Source organism: Stegostoma tigrinum, chromosome 11 (assembly GCF_030684315.1).
Source record: "Stegostoma tigrinum isolate sSteTig4 chromosome 11, sSteTig4.hap1, whole genome shotgun sequence".
NCBI classification, from domain to species: Eukaryota; Metazoa; Chordata; class Chondrichthyes; order Orectolobiformes; family Stegostomatidae; genus Stegostoma; species Stegostoma tigrinum.
The window spans coordinates 49742641-49760788 of NC_081364.1; the positions used below are offsets into that span (position 1 = coordinate 49742641).

General features: G+C 41.8%; 1 protein-coding gene across 2 annotated transcripts in view; it reads right to left on the reverse strand.

Moving 5' to 3' along the window:
• Nucleotides 1–18148, reverse strand: part of LOC125460192 (receptor-type tyrosine-protein phosphatase gamma-like) — a 693348-nt gene that overhangs the window by 138901 nt on the left and 536299 nt on the right. For both annotated transcript variants that reach the window (XM_059649945.1, XM_048547332.2), the window contains exon 9: nucleotides 15965–16149. In XM_059649945.1, coding sequence (XP_059505928.1) covers nucleotides 15965–16149 — 185 coding nt within the window. The remainder of the gene's footprint in view (nucleotides 1–15964; nucleotides 16150–18148) is intronic.

Consider the following 18148-nt stretch of genomic DNA (forward strand, 5'->3'; position numbering starts at 1 on the left):
AAAATTATAGCCCTGCAGAATCAATCTAAATTTCTGATAACCTGCCTCTCCATTTCTTTTAGATTACCTGCCTTCAAGGTGTGAAATACATTTTAAAATGAAGAATAAAAAGGTGGAATGTATTGACTGACTATGTATCTTGACCACATTTCATGAACTCCCACTGATATTTTTGCAGACATGTGGAATCTGTATTCAACATATACATGGCTTGCATCAGACTGCAGCTTGCTTTTCATTATCTAAAGGAGGCTGCTTCTCAATCTTTGGTTGCACTTCAGTCCTCCACTCCAAACCTTTGGGAACCTGACACAGAGTGGGATGCTGGCAAGTTAGGTCTGCTCCTGGTCTTGGTCAAGATGGCCATTCATAAATACAGGCAGCAGGCTGTAGAGGAAATGATCAGACCTGCCCAGTGTCAATGACAATCATGAGGTCTTCTCTTGAAGTTAGGTACTGTGGACACTGGAGTGCATCAACTCTCCCACAACTCAACCTTTAATTTAAATGTATTAGATTTTCTTTAATGATTGGATTTTGGTCACTGTGCCCCTTTAAGGGGCTCCCATTTGCTAATTTGTTTAATTTGTTAATTTATAATGCTTACTCAAAATAAAAATATAAATAAGGAAGCTAACCTTAGAAGCTAACAACTGCTTATTTGATAAAATGAATTATAAAACAGGACAGGAGGCTTGTTGTGGCACTGTGGTAGTGTCCTGACATCTGAGCCAGTAGGCCTGGGTTCAAATCCCAACTGCTTCAGAGGTGTTAAATAATATCTCTGAACAGGTTGATTTGGAAAATGTCTACAAAAAGGGACAGCAGGGACACTCCACTGGTAATTGGAAAATAGGCAAACATTTGTAATGCTGCATTCTGAAAATAAACAAACTATTAAGGAAAGGATCTGTTCCATCTTTCACCACAAGCATGTGGTGTAGACATTTTTATTATGGGACAGTGCAGATCTTCAAGCTTAAATATCTTCATGCCTCAACCCTCAGTTATCAACATAATTAACCTATTTCAGTCTGTGAATTTCTCCTCAGTCTGGATCAGGTGTCCCCTTCTTAGGCTACACTTTCTGTATTCTTTATTATAAAAATGGCAGGACGTTCAAATCTTAAATGTCATTCAAGTACAGCTTTAGTTCAAAGAACCTCCAAGCAAGCTCAACAGAGGGATATTTCTGCCTGTTACTCTAGGTTTGTGCTTAACAAGATGCAATTTATTTATTGGCAAGCAGCAATTTTATCACATTCAAACTAATTACTTTTGAAACGCTGTCGAAACCGTTTTATTTAAAAGTACAAACTCAACATCATCACAACAGAACAGACCCAGGCCTAGCAAATAGATTATCTGCTGTTTATTCAACTAAGTTTCACTTGATTTCCCTTTTCAGCTGGGGTTTGTCTCAAAAGATATACAGTTTGAAACCTCTGTTTCTTTCACTCAGAATTCCGAGGTCTGCAGTACAATTTTGAGTTTTCAGCAGGTTGGTGGGGATGGAGGAGAGAACAGGCAACTAGTTCGCCACCCATTCCTGGATCCTTAACCTCCTGTAAGGGGCTTATGTCATCAGGAACATGATTTTCAATCTTTGGTTTAGAAAACCCGAACAGTCAGGTGGATAATAGTACACAGCTGTCAAATTCATTGCAGGGACATTTGTCATGTTATTTTTATTCTTTAAAGATGAAAGTAGGATAAGCCAATCTGTACTGGGTCTAGCACAAACTTTAAATTTGTTTCAATTGCCACTTACCTCCATTTCCTAACTCTAGGCTTGCTAATTATCTTTGTGTTCTAATTGACAAGGCGATAACAGCCGCAAGCTGTCTTTTCCACTTGCACCAGGAAAGCAGCTCATTTTGCCCCAAGGCACTCAGCATTCATAACTGACCACCAAGATCACTTCCTGACCAATTATGACATTTGACTTTAAAAATCGCATCCCAGTAGTGAGATAACAAGGTGTAGAGCTGGACAAACACAGCAGGCCAAGAAACATCAGAGGAGCAGGAAAGCTGACGTTTCAGGTTTCCAGCTCCTCCGATGCTGGTTGGTCTGCTGTGTTCATCCAGCTCTACACCTTGTTATTTCAGATTCTCCAGCATTGGCAGTTCCTACTATCTCATCACAATAGTGATGCAACTTGGCCACAGTGTGGGGACCCGGATTTATCTGGGTGTCAGATTCTGCCCCTGTGCTGAAAATCTAGTCCCACATCTCTGCAGGAGGCGTGAACTCAAAACTGGCCTATTCAGAGAAAAACTAAGTAGCAGCAGTGACCACATTTAGCACACTGGGAGGAATGCTTCCCCCCTCCCCCCGGGTTTTATTAATGTTTAGATATAATTATTTTCACTTGCAATTTCTATTTTTACTGCAAGATCTGCATCAAGGGTGATAAAAATTTATGAAAATCAACATTGTGATTGAGAAGGCTTGACATCAGGGAACTACACAATTTATTGATTGACTGACCATTTTGCCAACCATTATGTGCGGAAGAATAAATACGACTAAGAAGTCATTAAGGATCATGGTCTCATACTAAATGCTCTGTCAACTATCACCCCGATTCAGCTTTTTCTCCAGCTAATTCAATACTTCAACTAAGTATGTATGTTCCTCATTTTTCTTCTTCCAATGTGTAACATCTTGCACTTACCTATAAAACCTTACATTTATCTATATTATCCCTTTGGGCCAATTGGAATCATTGTGAATGATAGAAGGGCAGATTAACTTATACTTATGTCTCCTTCATGCAAGTAATTACTTAGAAATTCTCACTTCTTCAACTGACATCAAGAACTTATTAAGAGAAATCTTCCAACAGAAACCATGTCCTAAAACTCCTTTACTAAATTAGTTTACTGGTGTGCTAAACTGCAGAACCAGCGAAAAGAATTTCAGCTGTTCAAAGCATAAGGAATTGTTCTCAAGCCAATCACACCAAAATATGAAATGTTCGTTCCTCTTTTACCTCATGACATATATACCTCTTCAATACCAAATAACAAAATTGGTTTCCTTTGTGCAACTCATTTTGCATTTAATTTCTTAAAAGCAACTTTATGAATTATTCTGTAAATTTAGCTGATCTTTAAATTCTTTGATGAGCTTTCCCAAACATTTGTGCTCATTAAAAAAATACTCTACTTGGCAACCGCTTTACAGAACACCTACGCTCAGTTTGCAACAAACAACTGCACCTCCCAGTCGCGAAAAATTTCAACTCCTCCTCCCACTCCTTAGACGACATGTCCATCCTTGGCCTCCTGCAGTCCCACAACGATGCCACCTGAAGGTTGCAGGAACAGCAACTCATATTTCGCTTGGCAACCCTGCAGCCTAACGGCATCAATGTGGATTTCACAAGCTTCAAAATCTCCCCTCCCCCCACCAAATCCCAAAACCAGCCCAGCTCGTCCCTGCCTCCCTAACCTGTCCTTCCTCCCACCTATACCCTCCTCCGACCTCAAGCCCCACCTCCCATCTCCTACCTACTAACCTCATCCCGCCCCCTTGACCTCTCTCTCCTCCCTGGACTGACCTATCTCCTTCCTAACTCCCCACCTACACTCACCTTTACTGGCTCCATCACTTCCTCTTTGACCTGTCTGTCTCCTCTCCACTTATCTTCTCCTTTATCCATCTTCTATCCGCCTCCTCCTCTCTCCCTATTTATTTCAGAATCCCCTTCTCCTCCCCCATTCCTGAAGAAAGGTCTAGGCCTGAAACATCAGCTTTCCTGCTCGTCTGATGCTGCTTGGCCTGCTGTGTTCATCCAGCTCTCCACCTTGTTATCTCAGATTCTCCAGCACCTGCAGTTCCTACTGTCTCTATTCAAGGGAATTTTGATTTAACTAATGTTTTCACTTGGGGAAAAGATCACATACAAAATCAAAACGGAGAACGTGGGACTGTGAATAGAAGACTGTCAGTGGAAGACAGTTGTAAAAACTGGCAGAAGATGATGGCAAGTATTCCAGGACAATGGCAAGTCTGTGCATGATTGCTAAATTGACTACTAGCTCATATTTCGAACCACAAGTTAGAATAATTCTGTAACACTATTATTCATGCACCCTTGAGAGTCTGCGCAAGCTCTTAATAAGCCTAAGTAAATTTAATCGCTAATTTCCTACTTATTTCATTATTTCTACGAAAATGTTTGGAAAATATAATACTTTGCAATTAGATGAGGAAAAATCTATCTTCCCTTCCTGATTATGTTTTGATCCTGAAAAAAATGATATTTCTGCAGCAACTATTACCCTAATCTATCAAATCAATATAGATATTCAGCAAAATTAAAAATAAAGGACTTTATGCTATATGATACAAAAGAAAGGAGTTAACACATTGCAACAATGCACTTCAAAAGAAGCTTGTTCATAGCAATGCAGCTTGGGACACTGTGAGGCACATTAAATGGACTGCTTTTAGCGCAGCCTACCCATTCTCTCCTATTCCTAGCTCTCATTATCGCTTACTCAGTTTCTTTTCTGTCCTAGTTTACCATCAATAGTCACCTTGCATACCTATTCCTTTCATATCTCCCTCTCACTGGACTCGGTTTCCAAGTATCTGGTCACCTCTTCACCTGGCCCCTCCCTACCACCACCCACAACAGCACAGCCCGCAACCCTGTCTTCACCAATATATGCCACATTTTCCCAGCTGCTATCAGTTCTGATGAAGTGTCACTAGACTTGAAACGTTAATGCTGCTTTCTCCTCACAGATGCTGACAGGCCTACTGAGTTTCTACAGCAATTTTTGTTTTTGTTTCAGATTTTCAGGATCCACACTTGTTTGTTTTATTTCAGAAAGATAAGCACTGCCGCAACACTTAAACATGAACACTGAGGGGGCGGCTCAGTGGCTCAGTGGTTAGCACTGCAGCATCACAGCAACAGGGACCCAGGTTCCATTCTAGCTTTGGGCGACTGTCTGTGTGGAGTTTGCACATTCTCCCTGTGTCTGTGTGGGTTTCCTCTGGGTGCTTCCTCCCACAGTCCAAAGATGTGCAGGCTAGGTGGATTGGCCATGCTAAATTGTCCATAGTGTTCAGAGGTGTGTGGGTTATTGGGGGATGGGTCTGGGTGGGATGCTTCAAGGCGCAGTGTGGACTTGTTGGGCCTAAGGGACTGTTTCCACACTGTAAGGAATCTAATCTAAACAATTCAAAAGAAATATATTGATAATTTGAATGAATAGAAATGACCATTAAAAATGCCAAGCACCATAGCTTAATAAGAAAGCCAATTTTTGCCTCTTTGGATAAGAAACAGAACTCAGGAGAATAAAATAATAAGCCTAATCATGATCACCAGGAAAGGGGGTGGTGACGAGAGCTGAGATTAATTTAACACTGGCCTTGGGTCACTTCTGGTAAGCCAAACTTTGAGCTAACCTTGGCAAAATTTGCATGAAAGTTAGGGTTGCGAGCGGGTGGATGCTCTGAATGGGGCATCCTCCTCTCATGGCCTGTTTTCTGACTTGCCCTCTCCCACATTCCTGTCCTTTTTTACCTCCTCTCTCTACTCTCCACCACACCACCATCCTCTCTCCCTATACTGATCATCCTATTATGCCCCATTTAACCTGAAGAGGAGAATCCATGGGCTTTATGCTCCAAAAATTTCTACTCACACTATTACACCACCAGCTAACATTTCACAATAAAATGAAGGGTTTTTTTGCTGTTTATTTGTGGACAGACTTAAATGCAATTTGATATAAGTTGATTTGTTTTGTAAAAACGAATGAAAAATTAGTGGGAAGTGATTCAGCAGTTGGATTAGCGTTTTGCCTCCTTCAAGACCTCTTTCACCATCATTGCCTGACTTTACACTGAGGGGAAACACAGATAATGCCTACATTCATGCCTAAAACATCAGCAAAAATATTAAGTGGACAAAACTAAGGGAACTTTTGCACGACTGCAATCTGATCAACCACAAATGTAATTAAAAGGACATGTGAAATTAAAATGAGGCAGAAAATTTGATCAGGCAAGAATCTAGTGCAAGAGCAATGGCAAGTTGTGAAGCATGAAGTTACACAATGTTACTTTAACAGATTTAGAGAAAGTTAATGGAATTATTATCATTCTCAGATTAAAATTTGCTCAAACAGGGCATTTGGCAACACCTTCTAGCAGTTAGACTTTGTCCTAGACCATTCAACTTAGGCATGGGTTGCTGAAAATAAAAGCTAATAAAAGACACAACAAAGGAAACAGGGCAGGAGCAAATTACTGCAGATGATGGAATTTGTACTGAAAAAGAAATGCTGGAGATCACAGAGGGGTCAGGCAGCATCCATGGAGAGAAAGCAAGCTAATGTTTTGTGTCTAGATGACTCTTTATCAGACCTGATGTGAGATGTGGAGAGGGCAGTATTTATGCAATAGTTGGAGATGGGTGGGGTGGGGTGGGAATGGTGACGTGTCAGGGGAGAAAGGATGTTGATAGTTCAGATTAAATGATCAGATTGGGAGAATGGCAGAACAATAGTGTGTCTAACTGCCAGACTGGAAAGAACACAGCGTCCCACTGGAGTCGGGGGATGGCAGAGAGGACACAGTAACAGAGAATGTAACAAGTAAAAGAATGGGAGTGGGTTCAAAATTTGAAGGTGTCGAACTCAATATTAATTGCAGAAGGTTGTAAAGTGCCTACTCTGAAGACGAGATATTGTTCCTCCGGTTTATATTGTAACTCACTGGAGCACTGCTTCATGCAGAGGACAGACAAGTGGACATGCGAGCAGGGATGCTGTAATAAAGTGACTGGCTATGCGCATGGAACTGAAGTGTTCTGCAAAGCGGTCACCCAGTTTGGTTTCTCCAATGTAGAGTAGACCACATTGGGTGCCCACTGCCTTCAAGGAGCAATTCTTCTACCTTAACGTCAACAATGACCGATTTATGACACATCTACACTTCGGTAAGGTCCTGCTACAGTTATGGCCGCCAGTCATTGAATAAAAGACTTCAGGAGCCTCCTTTACTGAACAGTGTAAACAGGTGCAATTATCTCCATTTCCAGCCTGATGGGTAAAAATTCACTACCACAGTCACCTTTACAGATACGGGCAATGTGGTCCTTGTCCTGCTCTACAGTCACACAAATGAATACAAAAGTGAAAAGGTTATCCTATAATTATAAGATGCATTAGTGAAATCACATCTTGAATAAATACAGCGTACAACAATGGTCTCCTTATTTACAGAAGGACGCAAATATGTTAGAAACAGTTCAAAGAAGGCTTACAAGACTCAGATCTGAAATGTGATAATGGGAACTGCAGATGCTGGAGAATCCAAGATAACAAAGTGTGAAGCTGGATGAACACAGCAGGCCCAGCAGCATCTCAGGAGCACAAAAGCTGACGTTTCGGGCCTAGATCCTTCATCAGAGAGGGGGATGGGGTGAGGGTTCTGGAATAAATAGGGAGAGAGGGGGAGGTGGACTGAAGATGGAGAGAAAAGAAGATAGGTGGAGAGGAGAGTATAGGTGGGGAGGTCAGGAGGGGATAGGTCAGTCCAGGGAAGATGGACAGGTCAAGGAGGCGGGGTGAGGTTAGTAGGTAGGAGATGGAGGTGCGGCTTGGGGTGGGAGGAAGGGATGGGTGAGAGGAAGAACAGGCTAGGGAGGCAGAGACAGGCTGGGCTGGTTTTGTGATGCAGTGGGGGGAGGGGACGAACTTGGAGAATTAGCTGAAGGAGTAGCTATTTGCAGCAGAATAAAGAAGCTGAAGTGACCTACATTCTGAAAGTGATCATGTTTGCTCTTACTAGGTTAGGTATATGAGCTTTTCTTACTGACACGACAGCTCAAAACCTCATGTCATCAGGTTCCCTTGACATTGTTTTCAGAAACACACAAATGGAGCTGGGGTTTTCATTGTGGAGAGTTTCTTTGAAGATCAAGTCCGTTAGCTCTGCTGCAATCAGGCAGCAGATTGGCTGTCACTGTCCAGCTTTCTACTAGAAATAGGAAATTGGAATAGGAAGACACACTGCCTGAAGCTGCCAGCCACTCAGAATCCTGACGGCTCCAGATCTCAGATAACAAAGTGTGGAGCTGGATGAACACAGCAGGCCAAGCAGCATCTGAGGAGCACAAAAGCTGACGTTTCAGGCCTAGGCCCTTCATCAGAGAGGGGGATGGGGAAAGGGTTCTGGAATAAATAGGGAGAGAGGGGTAGGCGGACTGCACCTTCGGTCTGCTTCCCCCTCTCTCCCTATTTATTCCAGAACCCTCACCCCATCCCCCTCTCTGATGAAGGGTCTAGGCCCGAAACATCAGCTTTTGTGGTCCTGAGATGCTGCTTGGCCTGCTGTGTTCATCCAGCTTCACCCTTTGTTATCTCAGATCTGAAATGGGTAGCTTGTATTCTGAGGAAAGGCCAGGCTTTCATCTGCTGGAGTTTAGGATGATAAGACACAATTTGATTGAGACACATAAGATCCGGAGGGTGGATATGGAAAGAATATTTCCTCTTGTGGAAGAATCCAGAAAATAATAGGTCACCCATTCAATACAGAGATAAGGAGACTTTTTTTTCTCTCAGCAGGTTGTGTGACTTTGTAACCTCTCTTCCTTAAAACACAAATGGAAGCAGAGTGTTTGAATAAGTTTAAGGCAGAAACAGATGGATCTGTGAAAAGCAAGGAGGTGAAAGATTACCAGGAATGTGAAGCAATCAGATCAGAACAAACATGATCCTATTTGTTGTTATAGAAGGCTCAAGGGGCCAAGTGGTCTATATCTGCTTCTTTCTTTTTTATTCATTTGTGGAATGCAGGCATCGCTCGCTGGCCAGCATTTATTGCATGTCCCTAGTTGCTGAAGATTCTAGTTGGCCTTTCAGTTTGCAAGTTCAAATGCTAACATGGCTGGAGGCTTGTTCTACAATCCTCACACATGCACAGCATGCATGTTTTGACAGCCATGGTCCCACACAAAATGTAACAGAGTAGACCTAGAAGGTCCAGTTGTGGACTACTTTCCTTTAACTTGGGAGAAGCTAGGAAGAAATGCTTTTTTCCTGTCTGAGGATTGAAGCTTAGTGCCCTGAGCACTCTCTGCCGTTTTCCCAATGTCATCTGTTAAGAAGACATTTCTGGAAAACTGTGACTCGCTGCAGCCATACTAGCAATGGTCTGAGGCCACATATCAACAAGCTGACAGTGGTTACCGACAGTATGAGCTTTCACTATAGTATTCAAACACTGGGTGGCTGCTGCTCATCCTGTAATGAGAGCTGCAAAATTAGCCATGAGAAATTACATCATCATTGCTCTGCAAATGTATGAATGGAGTTTTCCTGTGTTTTCATCTTGTAAAAGTTGGAGCACACCTCCGTGCCCTGTTGATATTGGACTAATACGTAGTCCTTGACATTGAATGCAAGCTTTCCCGATGTACTAGCCATTTTTTTGTGCATATCCATCAGGGTTTTTCACCTGGTTTCTCCAGTGGTGTGCTCATCTGAGTCCTTTACAGTGCATCTATGTGTGACCTTGTCATGTGTTGAGCTAGAACCTGCACTATACAGTACCTCATCCCTGCCATCAGCTCTCATGTTCTTTTGCCATATGCAAATCCTGCATCTAACTTATCCTCTAAGATATGCTTTGTGGCAGTATCTGATCTGCTGTCTTCAACATAACTTTTCTCGTCGATATCTCACCGTTGCCCAGGCTGATTGGACCTCTTGTGTGGCTGAAAGGAAAAAAGCACAAGGATGTGTTGGGATGGGGAGAAAGAAAGGGCGGGGAACAGTGGTGCTGGCAGATTTTTAAGAAAATAGACCATGACGCACAGCAACAACATATTCCAGTAAGGACGAAGGATTCCAGGAAGAGGATAATCCAACAATGGTTAACCAGGGAAGTTAGGGATAGAGCCACATTGAAAGAAAAAATATACAATGTGGCAAAGATTAGTGGTAAGTCAGAGGTTGGGGAAGTTTTAAGCACTGACAAAAGACAATGAAGAAAATAATAAAGAGGGAGAAAATAAACTTTGTGAGTAATATTAAGAGGGAAGCAAGTGTTTCTGTAAATGTACTAAAAGCAAGAGAGAAGCCAAAGTAAACATAAGGCTGTTTGAAAATGAGGCTAGAGAAATAATAACAGGGAACCAGGAAAAGGGAATAAGGGTTGAATAAGTACTTAAATATGGTTCTTTAAATAACTAGACCAAAAATTACAAAATATAATAACCATCACTAGACAAAAAGTGCTAGGGAAACGGATGAGGCTAAAGATGACTAACCGCCTGGGATCTGATGGGATGCACCCTGGGATATTAAAGAAAATAGCTACAACAATAATGGAGTTATTTTCCAGGGATCCTTAGATTCTGAAATATTCCAGAAGATTGGAAAACTGCCAGTACAAAACCTTTATATAAGGAAAGGAGGTTAAAAAGAAACATGTAACTATAGGCCAATTAGCTTAACATCTTTTATTGGGAAAGCATTCGTGTCCTTTATAAGGGATGTAATAGCAGAGCATTTAGAGATACACAACAGAATTAAGCAGTCAGCATGGCTTCATGAAGTGGAAATCATGCCTTACTAATTTACTAGAATTCTTTGAGGAGGTACCAAGTAGGATAAAGGGAAGCAATGAATGCAAGATAATAAAGTGTGAAGCTGGATGAACAAAGCAGACCAAGCAGCATCTCAGGAGCACAAAAGCTGACGTTTCGGGCCTAGACCCTTCATCAGAGAGGGGGATGGGGTGAGGGTTCTGGAATAAATAGGGAGAGAGGGGGAGGCGGACCGAAGATGGAGAGAAAAGAAGATAGGTGGAGAGGAGAGTATAGGTGGGGAGGTAGGGAAGGGATAGGTCAGTCCAGGGAAGACGACAGGTCAAGGAGGTGGGATGAGGTTAGTAGGTAGGAAATGGAGGTGCGGCTTGGGGTGGGAGGAAGGGATGGGTGAGAGGAAGAACAAGTTAGGGAGGCAGAGACAGGCTGGGCTGGTTTTGGGATGCGGTGGGGGAAGGGGAGATTTTGAAGCTGGTGAAGTCCACATTGATACCATTGGGCTGCAGGGTTCCCAAGCGGAATATGAGTTTCTGTTCCTGCAACCTTCGAGTGGCATCATTGTGGCACTGCAAGAGGCCCATGATGGACATGTCATCTAAAGAATGGGAGGGGGAGTGGAAATGGTTCGTGACTGGGAGGTGCAGTTGTTTATTGCGAACTGAGCGGAGGTGTTCAGCAAAGCGGTCCCCAAGCCTCTGCTTGGTTTCCCCAATGTAGAGGAAGCCACACCGGGTACAATGGATACAATATACCACATTGGCAGATGTGCAGGTGAACCTCTGCTTAATATGGAAAGTCATCTTGGGCCCTGGGATAGGGGTGAGGGAGGAGGTGTGGGGGCAAGTGTAGCACTTCCTGTGGTTGCAGGGGAAGGTGCCGGGTGTGGTGGGGTTGGAGGGCAGTGTGGAGCGAACAAGGGAGTCACGGAGAGAGTGGTCTCTCTGGAAAGCAGACAAGGGTGGGGATGGAAAAATGTCTTGGGTGGTGGGGTCGGATTGTAGATGGCGGAAGTGTCGGAGGATGATGCATTGTATCCGGAGGTTGGAGGGGTGGTGTGTGAGAACGAGGCGGATCCTCTTTGGGCGGTTGTGGCAGGGCGGGGTGTGAGGGATGTGTTGCGGAAATGTGGGAAACGCGGACAAGGGCGTTCTTGACCACTGTGGGTGGAAAGTTGCGGTCCTTAAAAAACTTGGACATCTGGGATGTGCGGGAGCGGAATGCCTCATTGTGGGAGCAGATGCGGTGGAGGCGGAGGAATTGGGAATAGGGGATGGAATTTTTGCAGGAGGGCGGGTGGGAGGAGGTGTATTCTAGGTAGCTGTGTGAGTCGGTGGGCTTGAAATGGACATCAGTTACAAGCTGGTTGCCTGAAATGGAGACTGAGAGGTCCAGGAAGGTGAGGGATGTGCTGGAGATGGCCCAGGTGAACTGAAGGTTGGGGTGGAAGGTGTTGGTGAAGTGGATGAACTGTTCAAGCTCCTCCGGGGAGCAAGAGGCGGCGCCGATACAGTCATCAATGTAACGGAGGAAGAGGTGGGGTTTGGGGCCTGTGTAGGTGCGGAAGAGGGACTGTTCCACATAACCTACAAGGAGGCAGGCATAGCTGGGGCCCACGCGGGTGCCCATGGCCACCCCCTTCGTCTGTAGGAAGTGGGAGGAATCGAAAGAGAAGTTGTTGAGGGTGAGGACGCGTTCGGCTAGGCGGATGAAGGTGTTGGTGGAGGGCTACTGGTCGGGCCTGCAGGACAGAAAGAAGCGGAGGGCCTTGAGGCCATCTGCACGCAGAATACAGGTGTATAGGGACTGGACATCCATGGTGAAAATGAGGTGTTGGGGGCCAGGGAATTGGAAGTTCTGGAGGAGGTGGAGGGCGTGGGTGGTGCCACGGACGTAGGTAGGGAGTTCCTGGACCAAAGGGGAGAAAATGGAGTCCAGATAGGTGGAGACGAGTTCAATGGGGCAGGAACAGGCTGAGACAATGGGTCCACCAGGGCAGGCAGATTTGTGGATTTTGGGAAGGAGATAGAAACGGACGGTGCGGGGTTGGGGAACAATGAGGTTGGAGGCTGTGGGTGGGAGGTCCCCTGAGGTGATGAGGTCATGAATGGTGTTGGAGATGATGGTTTGGTGCTCGGGGGTGGTGTCATGATCAAGGGGGCGGTAGGAGGAGGTGTCAGAAAGTTGGCGTTTGGCCTCGGTGATGAAGAGGAATTTTTAGAAGGTGTTGATGAGATCCCGCAAATTAGGCTACTTAATAACAAAACAGTCCATGATGTGACAGCAATACATTTGCATTAATAGAGAATTGGATAACTAACAGAAGAGAGTTGGAATAAGTAGGGGGGAACAGAGGTGCATTTTCAGGATGGCAAGCTGTAACTAGCAGTGTGCCACAGAGATCACTACAGAAGCCACAATTACTGACAATATGACTGATGAGGAAAGTGAACATACTATAGCCAAGTCGGCAGATGACACAAAAGTAGCAGGGAAGGCGAGTGGTGAGGATGACACAAAGAGTCTGTAGTTGGACACAGATAGCTTAAGCGAGTGGGCAAAAACTTAGCAGATGGAATATAATGTGAGAAAATGAGGTTATACACTTTATCAGGAAGAACAGAGAAACTGGATATTATTTAAATGGAAAAAGATTTCATACAATTATGGAATAAAGGATTTGGGAGTCCTTGCGTATAAATCACAAAATGCTAGCAAACAAGTTCAACTGGGATAACCAAAAGAACTGTGTTCACTGTAACTCAGGAACAAAAACGAAGTTGCTGGAAAATCTCAGCAGGTCTGGCAGCATCTGTGAAGTAAAAAACAGAGTTAACGTTTCGAGTCCGGTTGCCCTTCCTTAGAACTTCTGAGAAACTTGAAATAACTTTAAAGGGAATGAAATATAAAAGGAGGAAAGTTTTGCTAAAAAAGTACAAGGCACTTATCAGATTCTAGCTGGAAGACTGTGAACAACTTTGGGCCCCTTACTGAAGGAAAGATATGCAAGCACTAAGGCAATCCATAGAGAGTTCATTAGGCTGAAACCACATATGAAACATTCTGAAGAAGGGTTGCTGGACCTGAACCATTAACTGTTTTTTCTCTAGAGATGTTGCTAGACCTGCTGAGTTTTTCTAGCAAATTTTGTTTTTGTATTTCGTATGGAGGGACTGCCTCAAGGGGACAGGTTGAAAAGGTTGGATCTGTACTCATTGGAATATAGAAGAGTGAGAAGCAATCTTATAGAAACAAACAAGGTTCTTGAGGACTTGACAAGATAGATGTGGAAAGGTTGTTTCACCATATGGGGAAGTTTTGAACAAGAGGGCATAATCTCAGAATAAGAAGTTGCACAGTTAAGACAGAGATGAAGAAGAATTTCTTCTCTTAATGGGCAGTTAAGGTTGTTAAGTATATTCAAGGCTGAGATAGATTTTTAATCAGTAATGGAATCAATGGTTATGGGGAAAAGGCAGGAAAGTGGAGCTGTGGATTATCAGATCAACCATGACCTACTGAATGGCAGAGGAGAACCAATGGATTGTATCACTTATTTATGCTCCTGTGTCTTACTGGCAGGAATAACCATGATTAAGAATTCATAGAATGCTTCTGAAATGGTTTCTTAGAGCAGTAGATTCTGGAACTGACCAGAGAGCAGGCTATGGTAAACTTGGTATTGTGCAGTGTGATTACTGATCTTAGAATAAAAGCATTCTAGGAAGCAATGTTCATAATATGAATGATTTTTAAATCTTGTTGAAAGGGAGAAAAATTGCTGAAAGACAAGCATTTTAAACTTAAATAAGGGCAAATGCGAGGGCATCAAAGCTGAGAAAGCTGAAGTGAACTAGGATATTCTGGAGATACAACTGCAGATAGATTAGAAGAGAAGTAGTGACAGAATGTTAAAAGGATATTTCAGAATATTCAAAGTACTTTGTTGTTTTACAGAAAATAATTGAAAAGAATATCTATCATCTGTGTTTAATTTAAGATATTAAGGAAAGCATCAAACTTAATGAGAAAGCATATAACTGTGTAAAGGTGAGTGGCATGCCTAGTCAGAAGTAGCACAGCAGAAAATGATCAAAAGGTAAACCAGGACAAACAAATTAGTGCAAGAGCAGATTAAAAATCTGACAGAGATTATGATGTGAAAAACTGTGAAATCCTTCACTTTGACAGGAAGAATAAAAAAACAATTATTTAAATGGAGAATTCTGTGTTATAAGTATTCCAGTACAAGTCGCAAGAAGTTAGGATGCAGGTAAAGCAAGTGTTAAAGAAGGCTTATGGAATGTTATCCATTACTGTGAGGTGAATTGAACGTAAAAGTAATAAGGTTATCCTTCAGTTATACAGTGTATTGGTAAGACCATATCTCAAATACTCTGTGCAATTTAGGTCTCTTTATGTAAGGAAGAATTGAGTTGTCAAGTCACAGAGCACAGAAACAGATCCTTCTGTCCAACCAGTTCATGTTGACCATAATTCCTAACTAGTCCCACCCGCCTGCTCTTGGCCCATAACCCTCCAAACATTTCTTATTCATGTACTTTTCCAAATGTCTTTTTAATATTGTAACTGTAAACGCATCAACCCCAGAAGATCATTCCAGACAGGAACAACTCTCTGTAAAAAGTTTGCCCTTTTTAAAATTTTTTTCCTCTTACCTTAACAATATATGTATGCCTAAATGTAAATGTATTGCAGGTGGTTCAGTGGAGGTTTACAAGATTGGTACCTCAACTGAGCTGGTTGTCTTAAGATTTGATTGGTTTGGCTTGTGTTCTTGTCAAGAGTTTACAAGAGTTGGGCTCATTTGATTTAAGTTTATAAGATGCTGAATGGTCTTCACAAGGCAGATATGCAAAGGGCATTTTCACCTCTGGATTACTCCAGAACTAGGGGATACTGTTTTGAATTTAGGTTTTCCTGTTATTGGGACAGGAACAAAAGGTGAAATATTTCCTTTGAGAGGGTGTGCACCTGGCGAAGTTTCAACAAGTGTTATTTCAAAATTTTTATTGATCTTTTGTAACAAATCTCTGTGGCTATCACATTCTGAAATGGTACTTTTACCCTGACATTCTGGCCCAAATTTAGGGATACTACCCATTGTGCCACAAGATCCTTGCTTATCTGGAATACTTCACAAATTTGCCTGTTATCTTTGCACGGGGGCCATGTTAATTTTAACTGAATCATTTCAATTTTAGTTATTGCACTGCTGAGGCAAATATGAAGTGTCACTTCAGAAATTTTTTCTCATCAATCAGTTCAGATATGGACATACATCTGTGAAATCACTGCCTATCAATAAATTTTAATTGGAGACAAATATAAACAAACCGCGACTAAGGAGACGCTTACCAAGTTTTGATCATTCTTTTTGGTGAAAGCTTGCTCTTTCTCCCCCTCGTCTTTTGTCCAACTATAGGAGATCAAATAGTTCATTATGGGAGGGTGGTAGATGGTTTCTGGCCTGTTCCATGTGACAAGTAAAGCGGTCCTGTTCACTGGCTGCACAGTCATATTTACTGGTGGACTGCTGCATACTGAAAGACAGAAATAAAATTTTAATCCTGTTGGTTACTGCAAAATACTTAAGTCTCAGAGCCCAAACCTTCCTTGCTTTCAGGAAGAAACTACACACAGTTCATAACGCTGACATGCTGACACACATCCCTGGCATGCTGCTTCCAGAATTAACATTAAGCTTATTAAACCCTACTGCTAAATATTTTTCATCGCTTATCATTAAAATCAGCAATCAACTTTATTTAATTCTTGGCAAGAAGAAAGGAAACAATGTTAAAACATCCATGTTTCAATAGAATGTGAATTACATTATCTGGATCAGAATATAAACATTTGAAGTCTACAATTTCATACATCAGAACGACGATGGGGTGTAATGTCTGTACTTGCTGCAAAGTACCTTATTTTTACAGTATATCCTAAGTCATGCAGATACAGTATAATTCTCTAAGGGTCAAATGCAAATTTTTGTAATGAATTATTAAGTCACTTTGGGAGATAGAAGTTAATTGGAAGAGAATTTCATATTATAAAATAACTGGCCTAGACTGTCTAATTTAACAGCCATGTGACTATTTTGCTTTGAGTAAAATGGTAAAATTAAACAATCATTAAACATTTGGTGTAGTAACTATGGCAATTAGCACCTTTCATACACTGTCATGTATTTTGCTCTCAGATTTTGCAAAAAAATATGCTTAGGAAGAAAGGAGAAAGCTTATTAAAATTCATTGGTACAAGTGGAACTCATGACTTAAATGACAAGTATTTGAATTATTGCATCAAATACAATTTAGTAACATTTTATATGTGTAGCAATATCGTATGTCAGTCAGATGAAAGGTCTACACTATGAATCTAACTTTAAATAGGTCAATACAAATTTGTCAATCTACTTATGCTGAAGAACCATTAGTTATGACTATTGTGCCATATTAAAGAACAAGATTTTTCTTTCCTCCTCTTGTCAGTTCATTACACTTATTATTCCAAGTTCCAGGCTGACAACTACTGCCTCAGACTTTGGCTAAATTAATGTATCACTTGGGCCTGACTAGTTTACTTTCTTTTTTCTCTGCCTGATTAGCAATTAAATGACAACTTGCTATGAAATCGGTACCTGCTTTTCAGGAATTGCAAGGTATGAATTTGACTACTGTTGTTTTATGTTCTACAAAGTCGGGAGATTTCATTCAATAACTGGCTTAAATAAAATCACCTTCTCGTTTCCTTTAACCAACAAGCAAACCAGCCTCAAACAACAAAACACAACAAAAACAGAAATTGCTGGAAAAGCTCAGCAGGTCTGGCAGCATCTGTGCAGAGAAATCAGAGTTAACATTTCGGGCCAGCTGGCTCTTCCTCAGAACAAAGCAAACTAGCCTACTTCCTTCAAAGTGAGATCAGCCTCAGCTCCATTTATCTGCCTTCTTGCTGCACAATAGATTTTTCAACATGTCAAAGGCTAAAATAAGAAGTGCAAAGTTCTTTTTCCCTCATGAGCACACTGACATATCGAACCAAAGGCCACCTAACATGAAATGTTTTTGTTAAAATGAAAATACGTAATAGCAAAACCATAATGTAGTGGAAAATGGAAAATACAACTAGTTCATCACATTTATTAAAAATATCACATCAGAAGAGCAACAGATCTTGCAACCACAAATTAAAAATTGATTAACTGTTTGCAAACAGCTTATTAGTATGATAGAAACTTGTTATATCAAATAATCACAGATCAGGCTTAGTAAATGAGTACATGATATGCATTTTCTTAATGGAGGGAGAGGACAACATACCAACTTTATGAGAACAGGAATAAGCTACAAGCTATGGCAAGGCATTGCAGAAAATAATGGTACTTAAATAGAAACTTTTCTAGGAACTGATGGTTTCCATCCTTATGTATCAGGAAACTATTGGTACCTTAGTCATAACTTTCCAAAGATCACTAAATTCTGGTGTGCTTTTAGACTGTCAATTTACAAATGTCATTCCAGTATTTATGAAGGA